This window comes from Sorex araneus, chromosome 2 (assembly GCF_027595985.1).
Source record: "Sorex araneus isolate mSorAra2 chromosome 2, mSorAra2.pri, whole genome shotgun sequence".
In the NCBI taxonomy this organism is placed as follows: domain Eukaryota; kingdom Metazoa; phylum Chordata; class Mammalia; order Eulipotyphla; family Soricidae; genus Sorex; species Sorex araneus.
The window spans coordinates 347,297,908-347,314,297 of record NC_073303.1 but is presented as its reverse complement, the minus strand read 5'-3'; the positions used below and the strand labels follow the sequence as shown (position 1 = coordinate 347,314,297).

At 57.6% G+C, this 16,390-nt stretch overlaps 1 protein-coding gene across 50 annotated transcripts in view; it reads left to right on the top strand.

Moving 5' to 3' along the window:
* The window catches only part of CELF4 (CUGBP Elav-like family member 4), a 272,313-nt gene that overhangs the window by 65,499 nt on the left and 190,424 nt on the right, over window positions 1-16,390 (top strand). For all 50 annotated transcript variants that reach the window (XM_055125365.1, XM_055125368.1, XM_055125364.1 and 47 more), the window contains exon 2: window positions 12,229-12,311. In XM_055125365.1, coding sequence (XP_054981340.1) covers window positions 12,229-12,311 — 83 coding nt within the window. The remainder of the gene's footprint in view (window positions 1-12,228; window positions 12,312-16,390) is intronic.

Here is a 16,390-nt window from a genome sequence, read left to right as displayed (position 1 = left end):
CTTCAAGGCGCCCTGAGTTTCCCACATCCAGCAGAGGGGAGTTTCCTCCTCGCAGAGCCCGGGGGGGGGGGGGGAGGGCGCTCAGGTGAGGGGAACTCAGCAAGCAAGCCATAACTGTAGCATGAGTTCAGAGTTTAGATCTTCAATGAGAAAAGCACACAGAAAGGACAGCCTAAACTCGGGGTTTGCTCTTTTCATGGGTGACAACCGGCCCCCACCAAGGCCGCATCACCAGTCTTCCCAAACACGCTTATCCCAGCCCCCTCTCATCTTCTGGCATATTGTGGCTTCCCATGAACGGAAATGAGCACATGAAAATCCTCCATTCCTTGTGCAGGTGACAGTATTCCCAGGCCCAATCCCACAGTTCTGTGAGTCCTGGGAACCAGCCAGTGAGGGAATCAGTGAATTCCATTGTCTTTCCTGGTTACTTGTCAGCTGCCTCTCCCCCACTTTGGACACTCCTTGTAGGCATCCACGGATGAAGGCTGTCTCTCAGCGGCTCACACCCTTCCCAGGCCTGGGGTCAGTAAACTCTAAAGCAAAGGGGGCCTCGCTCCCTTAAAATGGGAATGAGCTGGGGCTGAGACATAGGACAGTGGGTGTGGCTCTTACCTTGTGTGCAGCTGACCCCGTTCAATCCCTAGCACCTCGGAAGGGCCCCTACATTCCCCCAGGAGTGATCCATGAGTGCAGAGTCCACAGATCTGTAGCTCTGAGCACCACAGGGTGTGGCCAAAAAAAAATACAAACAGAAGTAAAATTTTTTAAGAGCAAATGATTTACTACCAGTGAGAATGTCACCTGACTCCGTTTCTATGGAAAACAGTACAGACGTACGGACAGTGGCCAGGCAAGAGCAGCCTGTGCATCCAACGCAGAGATTCCGTTTCTCATCTCCCCCCCAGACACAAACGCATTGACTTGGAAAGACATATGCACTCCCATGTTCACTGCAACAGTAAGTACCGTTGACAGGAGATGGGAACAGCCACAGAGCCAACAACAGATTAATGGGATAGTATGCAGCTATAAGGAAACATGAAATCTTGATCCAACCTGGGTGGAACTGGAGGGCATCACGTGAAGCAAAGTGAGTCCGAGGCAGAAGGACAAACACTGGATGATCTCACTCACCGGTGATGTGCATGGGAACGCAAATAAACGAACAAACAAACAAGGGAATAGAACTGAATGATGCCAAACCCTTGGCTCTCAATTACAGAACTGAAGTTGCCAAGCAGGAAGTGGGGGGTTGGGAAGGGGATAAAGAGCAAGCTCCAAGTGTCCTTATGTCGTTTGGCTCATAGACATGTTGGTGGTAGTGAAGATACAGTAACTTAGCACATCAAAACCATAAGAAGTCACTGTAACTGGGGCTGGAGCGATAGCACAGTGGGTAGGGTATTTACCTTGCACGCGGCCGACCTGGGTTCGATTCCCAGCATCCCATATGGTTCCCTGAGCACCGCCAGGAGTAATTCCTGAGTGCAGAGCCAGGAGTAACCCCTGTGCATCGCTAGGTGTGCCCCCAAGAAAAAGCCAAAAAAAACACAGTAATTGTAACTACATTACAATGATTTGGGGGTCACATTCGGTAGTGCTCAGGGCTTAGTCCTAGTTCTGCACTCAGGAATCACTCCTGGTGGGAATCACTCCTGCGAGGCACCACATGTGGTGCTGGGTCAGCCACATGCAAATGTCCTGGCACTCTACTTATTTCTCTGCTACAGTGTTTTTTGTTTTTTGTTTTTTTATTTAATGTGACTGAGATCTCTGCCAAGGCTCAGCAGGTGGAGGGAGTAAGTCCCCGAGACCAGCACCCTCCTCATGTCTGCAGACTCCTTCCTGCCACAGCCCTCAGGCTAGATATTGCTAAATGCCTGTGATTGAACTCTCTTATTGATGCTGGGTGAAGCCCCACGCCCGGCCCGCAGAGTGGCTCCAGCAGCCGAGAGCAAGGGACACCCTCCACCGGAGCTGGACCATGGCTGGCCGGGACTGTGTGAGATTGTTTTTCTGCTTTTAAAAAGAAAATCACATTTTCCAAACATTGATCCTGCAATATGGGACTCCTGGCTATTGGTCTTTTCAAATAGCCTGTCTGGGATGCTGAGGTTGGAATTTCTTGGTTGGTGTGCTTCTATTTTGTGTGTGTGCTTTAAGTGAATTAGAGCCTGGTAGAAAGGAGCCGGAGGAGAAAGAGATGCGATTAATTCACCTCCCCTGCCAAGGCCTGGGAGCCCAGGTGTGCGTGCTCCCCTCCTCCCTCTGAGCCTATCACCCAGCACACATGGTAGGGGGAGCAAGAGGAGAGACGGTCTCCAGAACTGTGGTCCCAGAGGTGAGAGTAGCAGGCTAGTGGTGGAGTGAGTGCCTTGTGTGTGTGCAGACACTGGTACCTGGAGGGCTGGCGGGGACGAGAATCAGCATGATCTTGGGCACCGAGGATGACTTGTGGGATGAGGTATAAGATGGGGAGGGGGACAGAAGCAGAGGTGACAGGTACCTGTGTGATGGGGGGGGACTGAGACACGGGGACAGATACAGTTGCTGCCTTTCAACTGTGCTCGCTCCTTCCAGGGGAGAAAGGGGGCCAGATGGATGGACCTCCCTGGGCCTTCAGTAACATTATAAGGGTGAGAGCTGTTTCAGGGGGTCACCAAAGGCCGTATCAAACTGGGGGGCCAAAGAGCTACAGAGTCAATGAGGGGCTCCCCCTGGCTTCCCTCTACAAGTGCCAGAGACTTCTTCCTAAAAGAAAAAAAATCGCCCTGTTTTGATTTAGCGGCTCCAGTCAGGGGGATTCTGTGCAATGCAACAAGGAGTTCCTGTATCCCCCCTGGACCAACCCCAGCAAAGGACGGGACCCTCAGAAACTCAGGTCCTACCTGCGTCATCCCCACGCACAGAGACTGTGAGGATGCACAGTCCCCATCAGGGGGCAAGGGAGAGGCCAGGGTCCGATGGTGCCGGCGCTCAGGGAGGTAGCCTGCTTTCCAGACCGCGGGGACCATGGAGGAGCCCATCCACACACCCTGCCTGCACCCTGTCAATCCGAGCTTCATGACGCGTGGCCCTGTTGGAAGAAATTTAGAAAATAGGAAGCCCTTACTGACCCGCCCAGGCCAGCCGGAAGCACCCGCCGGCTTGTCACCTCTCACCATGTATGGTCCCCCAAGCACAGCCGGGGGTCACTCCCGAGTGCAGAGCCCCAGAGAACCCCGAGCACTGCTGGCCGTGAGTGAATGTCCTCTCACCCCCAAAAATAAGGGGTTCATTTTTCAGTCCTGGGATCCCCTGTGCTACAGAGGCCCCCAGGAACATTTCCAACCCAGTCTCCGCGGCTGTTAACCAATGATAAATCAATAAAACAGAAGACAAAATAAAATCTGTGCTGGAGGCTCAGATCCGGTCTCTGCAGAGGAGCCGGCAGCCAGCTTGGAGGCTGGAGAAGGCACCCCCCCAATGCAGTGGGGCTCAGATGCTTGAGGCCCAGTGGGGACCTCAAGGTCTCAGCAGGCCCCAGCTTGACTGCGCGGGGAGATGAGCTCCCCCCGGCACTCCTCCCCTAGGACACACCATTGGTGGAGGTAGAAGGGGAAGGGGGGTGGTGAGAGGAGCCAAACCCAGCCCATAGGTCTCCGTCCCACCATGGAGGCAGGTCACAGGTTCAGGGCCAGGGCCAGGATATGGAGCTCAGCTGCTCAGAGCCTGGTGCTCGGAGGGTGCAGAGCTGGGGCGTGACAGCCCGTGCCAGGTGAGAGCACCCATGAGAGAGAGGGAGCACTCCCCACTCTCCGGGGCCCCACGAGAGCTGACGGCCCAGAGAAGGGGTGCAGGCCTGATCTCTGGGCTGTCGGAACAGTGGCCAGCCAATGTGCCAACACAGCAGCACGGACCTATCCTGGGCGGGACCTTTTCTGGACCAGTCCTCACCTCCGGAGCCTCACGCAGGCCCCAGCTCCGGCTGGCTGAGGAGGACACTGCACGGGAAGGGGAGAGGCTGTGGCACTATCGGAGATTTCCAGCACCGAGGGTGGAGCCCAGGGGAATGGCAGGGAGAGACCCTTAGTCAAGGCTCCCTCTGGCCCCTCCATCCTCCCAGAAGACCAACTAGGGCCTTTAGACTCCACCTACGGGGCCCTGCCCCATGCCCAGAGTGGGAGACAGAGCAGTGGACGGCTCTCCCCTTTCCTTGGCAGGGCTGGAGAGATGGCACCCCTCCCTTGAGCTCTGGGCATCTTGCCCATGGTCACGGAGGGCAGGGGGCTGAGACAAGGATGAGATATTCATTCCCGTGAGCAGGGTTTGGTCCGCTGCAATCAGGAAATCCAAGTCCCTGGGCACCTGCTCTCCTCTGGCCTTTCCCCTTGTGACAGTGGACGCAGGACGGCAGAGCTGACCCCAGAGAAGGGCTCAGAGGGCCCCATTTATCCATGGTCCCCTCCTGCTGGTAACGCTTCCGACCACACCCCTGCTCCTCTTCTTCGAGGGGGTTCCTGCTGCCGTGGAGGGAATGTACTTCCCCAGGCCCCTCGCTCACTGGACCTCAGTGCACGGTCCTCCAGCTAAGGGCAGAGAACAGTCCAGAAACTCCTGCACTTCATCATGCCAGTCCTAGAGAAGGGGATCCTGCAGGAAGCAGCTCCTGGGGCAGAGCATTTAACGTGGGCAAACGCATAAATGCAAGTAGACAAAGACGCAGGTTCTAACAGCCAGCTGAGAGGACTCAGGGCTTTGAGAGATGTTGGGGGCTGTGCAGTCTGGGAGGACTTTCTGTAAGAGGCAAGACTCCTTCACTTCTTGAAGGATGCATGGACCTCAAATAAGGAAGGCAGGGGCTGGAGAGATAGTACTGTGGGTAGGGCACTTGCCTTATAAGCGGCTATCCCAGGTTTGATCCCCGGCATCCCATAGGATCCCCCAAGCCCACCAGGAGTGATCTCTGAGTGCAGAACTGGGATCAATCCCTGAGCCCTGACCAGTGTGGGCCCCCAGCCCCCCCTAAAAAAAGAGAGATGGGCCCCTGGGGGTGGGATGGGGCCTGCCATCTTCTCCCATTGTGCCCAGGCCCTGCTGTCTTTCTCAGGGATTAGATAGGGAGGCTCAGCTGGGGGTGGACCAGGGGCAGTGGCCACAGAGGGCCTGAGGATGGTGAGATCCTGGTGGCCTTCCCTGAAGGGCAGCTGGGTCATGGAGGTCAGTCTCGGGGCAGGAGGTGCCGCTCCGGGCAGGCCCGATGGTGAGAGATGGCCCAGAAGAGGAGGGCGACGTGCCCGGGCTGACTTCCCACGGGGAGGAGGAGGGCGTCTGCTCCCCCAAGGCCCCAGGGAGGCCTGCCTGCCCGCCCAGTGGGGACGGCGGCTGAATGAGGACACAGAGGTAGCCACAGACCCCTTCCTTTCCAGGGGGCTGGCCACCATCCCCGCACCCCCTTCCTCTCTCTGTCCACTCCCAGGGCCTGGCCCCAGCTCCCCCACGGTGGGACCCACATCTCTTTTGACATCTGCCAAGTGATTTTTTTTTTTTTTGCTTTTTGGGTCACACCCAGCGATGCACAGGGGTTACTCCTGGCTCTGCACTCAGGAATTACTCCTGGTGGTACTCGAGGGACCATATGGGATTCTGGGAATCGAACCCGGGTCGGCCGCGTGCAAGGCAAATGCCCCTACCCGCTGTGCTATCGCTCCAGCCCCTGCCAAGTGATTCTTAGGCGTATCCTGGCATGGAAACCCACGCGACAGAATGATGCTCCGAGGATGCAGCTCCAGGCGCTGTCTCGGCAGAACAACAGGCAGGCTGGGGTACAGGAGGCTCCCCTAAAATCACACTAAGGAGGCCCCGCCTTGGCGCTCAGGGCTGCCAGCTTGCTGGGTTTCCTGCTCCCTTCTCTTGCTTCCCCACCCCGTTCCCATACCCTGACTTCCCCCAGCCTCCTCGGGCCGGCTCCATGCAGGCCTTGAGCAGGGGATGTTTTATTAAGGCCCCGGCCTTCCTATCCTAGGACCCCCTTCCCCTGGCTGGTCCTGTGACCCAGTTAGAAGGAAGCCAAAGGCCGTCAGGGCTGGGAGCAGGGAACCATCAGGGTCTCTGCTCTGTGACAATGACACCCCAGGCTCCAGCACCCTTCCGGGCTGGGCAGAAAATTGCACTTTCTTCACTTCACAGTGACAGGGGCCCTTTATCCCGGCCCACGGGGGCTCCATACATTCCTGCCTTCTCTTCTGTGCAATTAATTCTGTTGTGCTCTGCTTCTCCCCCACCCCCTCCCCGGGAGAGGGGGAGGGCACCCTCCTCCCTCCCCAGGAATCAGCTCCCCACCCCCACCCCCACCCCTTCCAGGGCCGCCTGCCTGCTAAGCAAGGATGCTTGTGCCCGTCTCCACGCCAGCCTGGCTCTGCCCGCTCAGCCTTCCCTCACAGGGCCGTCATCCTGGTCACACCACAAGCCTTCCTTCCCCTCCCCCCCTCCTCCCGTCCCCAGTGCTCCCTGCAATCTCTCCAGGGCCCTAGTTCGTCCTGGTTTCCGTCCCCCACCCACATTAGCACTCGGAGCTTGGCCTTCATCTGAGAAGACAGTCAGCGCCCCCCCACAGTGTCTATTCAGACCGGAAACCGGTGCCTACAAGGGGCACAGAGCCTGGTGGGTGGGAAGGGCCGGATGTCAGTGCCAGGGTGTATGGGCAGGGGCCAGTGTCCAGCGTTCAGTGCAGAACTGAGTGCAGAGGAGAGGCGTGGGGGGGGGGGCCAGGCAATGCCCTGCTGACAGCAACATGCCAGTGTGACCCTCCCCCAAGCATGCCATTGGCCATTGCTCTGTCCCACTCCCACGACCCTTCTGCTCTGCCAGGTCCTGGTCCTCGTGGGCTCAACTGGCCGGTTCAGCAGAGGGGGCCGTGGAAAACGGCGACTCTGCTGGGCACGTGGCTGGAGGGAGCTGAGTTCAGCCCACTCCGAGGCTGTGCTCTCCTGCTCCCCAAGCCGGCCACGTGTCGCCAGCTGAGGAGGCGAACAGGATCCACCAGGGACCATGGGCTCAGGGAAAACTCACCGGGAAACTCACTCCTCAAAAATGGGCTGTGGGCCCGGCCCGCGTCCTCGGGGTTGTTTGGGGTCTTTTGTTCATTTGGTTTGGTTTACGTGGTGTCGGGATGGAACCCAGGTTGGCTCCGGCTCCTGCTTTGGTTTTTGCTTTAAAGATTGTTATTGATCAAACGTGCTGTCGCAGTCATGTTGCGTTATGGCATGGCCAAAGCTGCAGCAGGCGGACCTCATTGGAAACCAACATGCGGCTCAGCCACTTCCACCCCCCCTCCGCCCGCCCCCCCACCCTTGATATCTCACACTCCTCTTTCAGCAAAGATTTTCTTTTCTTTCAAACTCATTGTGAGTACATTCTGGGTCTAACTATGTCAAGCAAAACCCAAAGGAGGTCAAGGAAACGGCGCTAACTCCCAGCCCGCACTGTCCGGGCTCCCTCTTGGCACACAGGGAAAGGGGGGCCCCGCCCCACCTAGACCTTGCCTGTGGTATAAATGCAGGTTGCAGGGCCTGGAGAAGTCGCAGAGTTCATAGCCTGGGGTAGCCTCACGAGGCGCTTTGCACCCCATGTACCTTGGGGACCATTTCATTCTTTTTAATTGCTGCGAATTATTCCATGGGTTAAGAACAAGATCCTGGGTCCATTCCCAGCACTGCGTGTGGACACCTGAGCACTACCCCAGAGCGCAAAGCACGGAGACAACCCTTAGCTCAGCCAGTTTGCCCCCCAGAACCAACCTTCCCCCAAGAACCCAGTAAGTAAACACAATCATCCAGACGCCGAGGAAACTTCAGGTAGCACCTTTGCTCACTCTTCCACTCGGCCAGCCAGGTTAGCTTCGGGAGGGGAGCCTGGGAGACCGTCTCACCTGCTCTGTCCCAGCAACGGCTTCTTTCTGGGACCCTGGCCGGTGAGACTCTCTGCCACGCCCTGCAGCTCCCTGAGAGAATCCCTTCCCAGCCAGACTGTAGGTTCCCTGGGGGCTTCATAGTCTCTAGGGACCCCTCAGCGTATCCTGGGCGAGCAAAACTCGCAGACAAGCCACTGCCAAGCCCAGCCCATTCCCCAGGCGCCCAGGAGCCCAGGAGCGCTCCTCAGGGCTCTGGGGAGAGGAGGTGAGAGCAGCAGGAAGTCAAGGTGCTCTCGTGAGGACCCTGGGGAGAGACGGTGAGCAACAGGAAGTCAAGGCCAGCTTTCCTAAGGGTGGGAGCTGTGTGCAGGACTCTTGCCCTGAACATCAGGATCCAGGGTGAACCCGATGGGTAAGGCTTGGGGACTATCCTCTCCTGACCACCTTGACCCTCACCTCAGTCCCCTGGACTCCACGCTGCCTTCCTCATCCCAGGAGTAGCTGTGTTGCCTTCCTGGAGGAGGTGGCAGAACTACTCCTCTCTCAGAGAGCGCCCCCATACCCAGAGATGGACTGAGACAGGCTGGGGGTGTCCTCTGTCGGCCCCATAGAGGCTGCTCCCTGCCAGCCCTAGGGAATGGCACAGGCGAGAAATGGGTCCTGAGGAAGGCACCCGGAGGCCTGGCAGGGGAGGGTCTGTAGGTAGCGGGCCCCCTCTGGAATGGGACTCTGAGGGAGGGTAATCAATTGACTAGGGAGGGCATGACACTGAGAGAGTGGATCCAGGAGGCCTTGGGGACTAGAGCGTGCGCACACACACACCCGTGCCCTGCCCTGTGCAGAAGCCCAGAGTGCCCCAGTGGCTGCAGGGGGTCGGTCAGATGCCGGCAGGCTCTGAGCACTGGTTTGTGTCTTCCCCGAAGGAGCCAAAGTGTGCGAGTCACAGTCCCTCCCGGATGTGCGCTGGATTCCTGCTCCGGGCCCTGAGAGACCAAGCCCCCAGCTGGCCCCTGAGCTGGTCCAAGAAACAGGTGCCAGAGCAGGCAGGTGGCACGAAGGGACAGAGCACATGCTTTGCACGGAGGGCGGTGGGCAGGGTTCAGTCCCGACACTGTGTGACCCCCCTGCCACACCAGAAGTGGGTCCCCCAGCACCACCTGGTCTTGTTCAAAAGGAAACAATGAAAGTACTGCCGTCATCCTCCACACTTTCAAAAAGTTCCTGATGTCACCTTGCTTTTCTCACACTGGCATTTCCACCTGTGTCCTCAAACGGAAAGAAACCCAAAGCAGATTTCTGCTTCCTGTGGGCTCCCACTCAGCATGTTGGTCTGGGGCCAGCGCTGCACCCTGGCAACAGAGAGGGGGGTCCCCCTGAGTGCTTCCCAAGAAACAGGCTGCGTGTTCAGCAGGCCTCTCCTGCTCTTACGGGCTTGTGTGTGTTCCCTGAGGTTTTCTGGGCTTTGGGTATGACTGCAGGTATTTGGGGGTCTGAGAATGCTCAGAAGAGTTTCCAGCTCCTTGCATAGTGCCTGCATCCTTGCTTTAGGCTAGGTTTAAGTTCAAGCTTTAACTTCAAGTTTACAAAAGATTCAAAAAACAAAACCAAAAAAAAAAGGCTCTATTTCTGGGTGATGGGGGAAAACCTGTATTTAGTATTCCGAAGTCAAGGGTAAGCGGAGCCAGAGAGAACGAACAGCATACAGGACAAGGAGTCAGTGTATGAGTGTCTGGGGGGGGGGGGGGGTGGAGGTGGGGCGCAGTAAATCAGCGTCAGTGAGGGCTACAGTCCCACTTCTGCAGGAACCTGAAGGCAGTGAAACAGGCTGTGGGGCCGGAGGTCTAGCAGAGGAGGCCCCCAGGCAAGGTGCCACCAGCAAGTGAGTTTGAGGAAGCACAGAGAGGGTTGAGGCCACGGTAAAGATGCCAGGGAAGGCACACAGAATCTGGAGGTCTCTGGAAGATTCTGGTTCATGACGGAACAGAGCGAGGAGCCTAAACAACACCAACAGCAGCAAAGCCCGAACTCTCTGAAAGTCCTGGAAGTGCACAAAGCAACCGAGTCGAGTTTCTCCTGGAATCTTTGCTCTGTGCCACGAAATGTACGAGTCCTTTCCCACCCCTCTTTCCTCCTCCCTCCTTCCCCTCCCTTTTCTCCTCCCTCCGCCTCCTCCTTCCTCCTCTTCTTTCTCTCCTCCCCGACCCCTCCCTCTCCTGTTCCCCTTCCTCCCCTTCCTCCCTCTCCTCAGTTCCCTTCCTCCCCCTCCTCCTCCCTCTTCTGCTCCCCTTCCTCCCTCTCCACCTCCTCCCTCTCCTCTGTTCTCCCTCCTCCCCTCCCCTCCCTCTCCTGCTCCCTTTCCTCCCCTTCCTCCCTCTCCTCAGTTCTCTTCCTCCCCCTCCTCCTCCCTCTCCTGCTCCCCTTCCTCCCCTCCTCCTTCCCCCTGTCGCTGCCCTGACCTTGTCCCCAGCTGGCTTGCCTGCGTGCTGCCGAGACAGTGGCTGCCTCCCAGTTGCAGGCACAGGCTGAGGACAAGGCCAAGGGGGGACACAGGGAATGAGGCCCCGAGAGAGGCCGGCGGCAGCACGCTCGAGGACGTCACGGGGCCTCTGGCCGCTCTTCATTTCAGCCCCCCCCACCCCTCCCAGTCTCCATCAATAACCGTCACAGGACCAGGAGGGGTTGAACAGGAAGAGGCCGCTGCGGGGGTCTGGACAGGAGGCAGCAGCTCCTGGGGAAAGGCGGGGGGTCCCCGGGAGCAGAGAGGTTGCTGGGATTTCTGTCTCCCTGGGTTCTCCCCCTTGCTTCCTTCGCTCCACGTTTCTGTTCCCCTCACACACAGCTCCCGGTCCACCTTACTGACAGCAGGGAAAGGGCAGGACCAGGTTCAAAATGGCAAGAGGAGGGAATTTTCACGTGTTGGTGAAGGAGTTGCAGGGGTCACATGGTACCCCGAGAAGGTGGTGCTCAGCCGAAGCCCAGTGCAGGGCTGGTGTGGAAACTAGCTACCTGCCTCCTTCCTGGGCCTCAACCAGACTCAGCCACATAGGCACCACTCAGGAGAGGGCTAGCAAGTGGTCATGAGAATGACCATATGGCTCAGCTGCGGTGGTCAAGGAAGGAGGTGTATTGAGATGGGTCAGTGGAGTCAGGGAGGGCTGCCTGGAGGAGGAGGGGCTTGATTTGATTCTTGACACATGGATGGGGATTGACTGCTGTGGAGTGGGAGAAGCTGCAGGGCAGGTGAAGGCGCTTCTGAAGGAAGGAAGATATTGTGGGGAGGGGTCATGTCAGGTAGTCCAGGACAGAGGGAAGCGAGGAGATAACCAGGCCCCTACGCACTCTGCAGGCTGCTGTCCACTGCTGGGGGCCTCTGCAGGTGACCAGGGGCCCCTGCCCTGTATAGTGAGGACACTCCAGGTCTTTGCCTCAGCAAGTCGCAGGCGGGTGCCTGTGCTGTGCTGCCTTCAAGGGTCACAGAGCGCCTAACGGTCCAGATCTCTCAATGAGAGAACTGAGGTGGGATGGGGGAAGGCACGGCGCCCCAGGGGACTGGGCAGGACGGGGTTCAAACTTTATGGCCATACAGACAATAAAGGCCAGCTTGGCACAAGGGTGGGACAAGTCCCGTGCCTGAAAGGAGTGTCAAGATCGGGGTACACGTGAGCAGACCCTTCACTTTGTGGGGACGGCCTGGATGGGCACACGGAAGGGACCTTTATTCATAGGGTCTCTCCATCACCGCCGCCGGGCCAACCTCAGCCCTCTCTCGGTAGGGGCCAGAGGAAGAAACCTTGGCTAGGGACTGGAGCGATACCACAGCGGATAGGGCGTTTGCCTTGCACGCGGCTGAACCAGGTTTGATTCCCAGCATCCCATATGGTCCCCCGAGCACTGCCAGGAGTAACTCCTGAGTGCATGAGCCAGGAGTAATCCCTGTGCATTGCCGGGTGTGACCCAAAGAGCCAGAAAAAAGAAAAGAAAAAGAAACCTGGGGTGAGGGCCAAGAGCGCTGGGAGGCTGGGGCAGAACCGGGGTGAAGCTCACGTGCCAGGTAGGCGCGGGCAGGGCGGGGTGGGGGACACGAGAACGAGAGGGGGAACCTAAGAGACACGCAGGAGAGGGGACGGGCTGGGATGGGGACTCGGAGTGGGAGAGCATCACCGAAGCAGTCAAGTAGCCTCGGCAGGGACGCGCCCGGGGAGGGCGGCGACGGGGCGCGCACGGGAGGTGGGGCGCAGGGCCCGGGAGCTGGGGAGGAGTGGGGCGCGGCGGGGCGCGGCGGCGGCGGCGGCCGGGGGCGCCCCACTGACCCTTGCGCTTCTTCCCACCCGCAGGCTGCGCCTTCCTCACCTACTGCGAGCGTGAGTCAGCGCTGAAGGCCCAGAGCGCGCTGCACGAGCAGAAGACGCTGCCCGGGGTAAGTGGCGCCCGCCGGGGCGCGAGCGCGCGCCGCGCCGACAGGGGGCGACTCGGGGACGGGCCGGGGACGGGGACCCGCGCGCCCCACCCCGCGGCCACCGCACGCGACAGACGCCCCGGGCGGCCGGGCTGGACGGCGGCTCCGCCTGGCCGCGCAGCCCGCGCCCCGGGAAAGGCGCGCGGGGCCGGGCGGGAGCCGGGAGCAGCCGGTCCCCGTCGGGCTCCCCACCCCTCCGCCCACACCACCACGGCACGGGAGACTCCGCCGGCCGGTCCCGGGGCGCGGGGCGCGCGGGGCAGGACCGAGTGAGCTCAGCCGGGGTTATTTAAGGAGCCAGCCCGGCTCTTTGATAAACTAGCGCGCCTCCCCGGCACCCCCTGCTTTATGGCTCCTGCGCGGGGGAGAAGAGAATAATTTACGGCCCCCCTAACTGGGTGTGATATCAGCCCGGGCTATTATCGAGGCTAGTTCATCACCATAAAATAAGAAGCGTTCCTCGGGTCAAGGGTCTGCGCCGGCTCTCCGGGGGTTCCGAGAGACGGAGGGCGCGGGAGGGGAGGAGAGAGATATACGGCTCCCACGGCACCGAGAGATAAATGGAAAGAGGTGCGAGTTGGTGGGTATCATTTAAAGAACGCCTCCAAGTACCGTGTTGAAGCCTGGACCGTGGGCAGTGCGAGAAAGCACGAGTTTTTGATATGTACGCTCACCCGTGTGGACACACGCATGTTTACCTTCTTACCAAGCCAGCCGTGTGTAAACACGCGCCGCCTGGACGGGGCCCCACGCGGGAAAGGCGAAGCAGGGAGGCAGCAGACAAGAAAAGGTAGCTTTGCATCCGAGATCCGTCTCCAGCTTCGGGGTGGGAAGGACCTTCCATTAGGAAAACCTTTGTATTGCATTTTGAGTATTTGTGATTGCAAGGCGCAGGGCTGAGTCATCTTAATAACAGACCCTCGCATGCAAATGTATGGAAATCAGGTGCCCGCGCGAGGTTTGTGTGGCACTCAGCTCCAGCAAGGTGGCCGTTCCCCAGTTGGTTTTTCAGCGGCGAGATTACATGCACATATATTATAGTAATTACTTTCTGGGTGCCCTCTGTAGGATGGCAGAAATATGCTCCACGTCGCCCCATGCTATGTGTGAAGCATAAAGTCATATTGTAAAATAATCAAAGGCTTCTGAGAAAGGTTTGCGCTGATTAATAAAGTGTTTATGGTACTTTGTTTTGGGGGGAGATTGTGATAGATATTTCAGAGGCACCCAAATGGAATAGAAAATACCACATCGTTATGGGAGGCCCTTCATCAGCCCGAGAGAGATTGCTGGGGAGTTCTATGATAGCGAAGGGCTGGAAATTAAATGGGAAAGCAGCGAGGAGGGGGAGGGAAGGCTGAGAATTTGTGAAGGGGGAGAAGCCTGAGACGGCAGAATTTTAGTATCCAGTGTGGATTGTTCGGGATCTAACATTAACTTGTGGTTGTTTATTTTACATATAATAGAATAGCTAAATGATGGAGTGTATTAGTTCTTTAATAATTTATAGAAATACTTTGATGCTGCAGTAATTACATTAAAGGTCACATATCAAAGGTAATTTGGTTGAGCAGCTGTGATGGTTTCTCAGAAGCAATCAATACCACTGTCCGTGGTGCTGATCTCACCAAGGGGCCTGCCAGATTAAAGAAGGCTTATTACCAGGCAGAAAAGCCCAGGGGAAATCAGTAGCACATTGGAGCAAAGCGCCCGCCCCCCTTCCACCGATAATTAACACTGTTCCCCATAATCTGTGCTAATCCTTCATACTGGGAGATCCAGTGGCATTTTTCTGAAATCACAAAGACAACTTGGGCAAGTTTGGGAAAAGGACAAAAAAAGAAATGTGGCTGTGTGTTTGGGCAGGGGGGAGGGGGGAGGAGAGAGGCCAAGAGCAGGACTGAGGCAGAGCCAGAGTCCCCTCATGGTGCCTGGAACACCAGCCTGTCTTCAAAGGCCTCGCAGGGCAACTCTGAGTCTCAAAGGCCTCCGCTCTTGGGGCAGGCACAGCCCACGGGGGCGGAGAGGGGCAGGGAGAAAAGATGGGATTGTTGATTGAACCTACCAGGGCACGTGGTGCCCGCACACATTCACGGGATAGACAAATGAAACACAAAATGGCCCAATAAAATTCTGCTTTCAAGTGGAGTCATTTGGATTCCAGAAAGCAGAACTGGCATTATTAGTGTGGGCTGGTTCTCTCCTTTGAGAGCCGAGAAAGTGTGCCGCGAGCAAATGTGTGGACAGGACCGAGCAAAATGTTCTCATGCAATCAAATAAGAGCTGCTCCCTGCCAGCGAGGGAAGTGCTGGTGACCACCTCTTGGGTTGAGGTGCGGAGGGGAGTGGGGGGGGGGGTGCAGGGAGGGACCTCTTCTTGTCTGGGGTGACCACAGGATGTGCCCAGGTGAGCACACTCTAAACCTGACTAAAGAGAATGAAATTGAAAGCAGGACCCGGAATACTGGTCTCCTCAGTCATTTAGGCACTTTCCAGATTTCAGAATCCATTCAAATCAATCCATTCAAATCAGCCCCGCACTTTCTCACGGAGAGGGGAGCGGAGAGGGGAGAGGACAGCACAGCCAGCCCGGCTCTGCTTCCAAGTTACAGAGCCAGGGTGCTGGTGCCAGCAGGGAAAACAATCTCGTTGTTGCCTCTCTCCTATACACACACCCCCATGACCACCACCCAGACACCAACAACCAAATGACAGGAGCAGCTGCACCCTCTCACCACCCTTGCTGGGCAACCGAGAACAGGGTTCTGTCGGGATTGGGGGGGCAAGGAGAGGCCAGAGCACAATGCTGTGTGTGGGATCCAGAGGTCAGTGTTCTTGGAAACCAGCCTAACTGGAGTCCTTGGAGGGCCGATGGAGTCATCCCTGGGCCAGTTCACAAATGGATTCTCATTCTGGAGTTTGGCGTGATGGCAAGATGAGATCACTAAACCAGGAAGCCCCACTGGGGTTCTTCAGAGCAGTGTTTTCTGCCAGCCTCCCGGGCAGAGGGCTGCCTTTTTAACCCCTCGCCCCTTTCTCTATCTTTTCCTTTCCTTCTTGGTCCCCCACCTCTCTTTAGCCCACCCCGTCTCTTCTCCCTCTTCTCCTTTGCACCAACTTGAGGCATTTTCTCACTCCAACAAGCATTACCTCTGTCTGAGAGGGCACCATACCAGCCATTCTCAGGTGTAAGAAACACTGTGCCCCCTGCCCTCTTGAAGTTGTCCATCAACTTGGCATCAGAAGTCACACACTGCTCCACGCCAACACCAACGACAGCCCGTTAGTATCACATGGGAGGCCTGTTCTAGTGACAGTGAGTATTTACTACACAGTCGGTATCTGGCGGGCAGGCCCTGAGCATATTACCTTCATTTCTCATTCTGTCTCTACCCTATGAGGAATATGGGATGACATTCCTCCAGAAGAGACCCAAGTGTGGAGAGATTAAGGAGTGTGTCTCAGAGTCACACATTAAAGAAGTGTTCAAACGTGGATAAGCCCTGGACCTGCTCCCCAAACCCAGGGTACCCCCATCTCCTCCTCCCAGCATCACCAGTTGCTTTAGGAGCTTCGAGGGACCAGGATGAGTTGGGTGCAGGAGCTGATCTGAGGTTTTGTTCCATGAGGGGCCAGAGTTGGGAGGAGGCTCGAGGAGGTCAGATGGGAACCGCCTCTGTACCAGACGCTGTGAGGGCCCAACGAGTCTGGCCTGTGCCCCCAGGCCTCTGGGGAGAAGTCTGTTCGCTCATGCAGGCCCTGCTGCTTCTGCCCAGCTCCCCGGGCCTTTGGGATTCGGCTCTGCCAGGAAGAGCCCATCTGCTTCCAAGGTTAGAAAGATGGAGCCTCTGGGACAGGCTCAGGCGAGGGATAACCCAAGCCTAGCCGTGGCCAGCTCTGGGCTTGTCAGGAAGCAGAGAGGCCTCTCCACCTGGGCGGATGCAGAGGTGGGGATGCAGCTAGCAGGAGGTTGGTCCAGGGGCTGGGGAGAATCGGGAGTTGGGAGAACACTGACATTGCAATCCGCTACCCAAAGAGTGG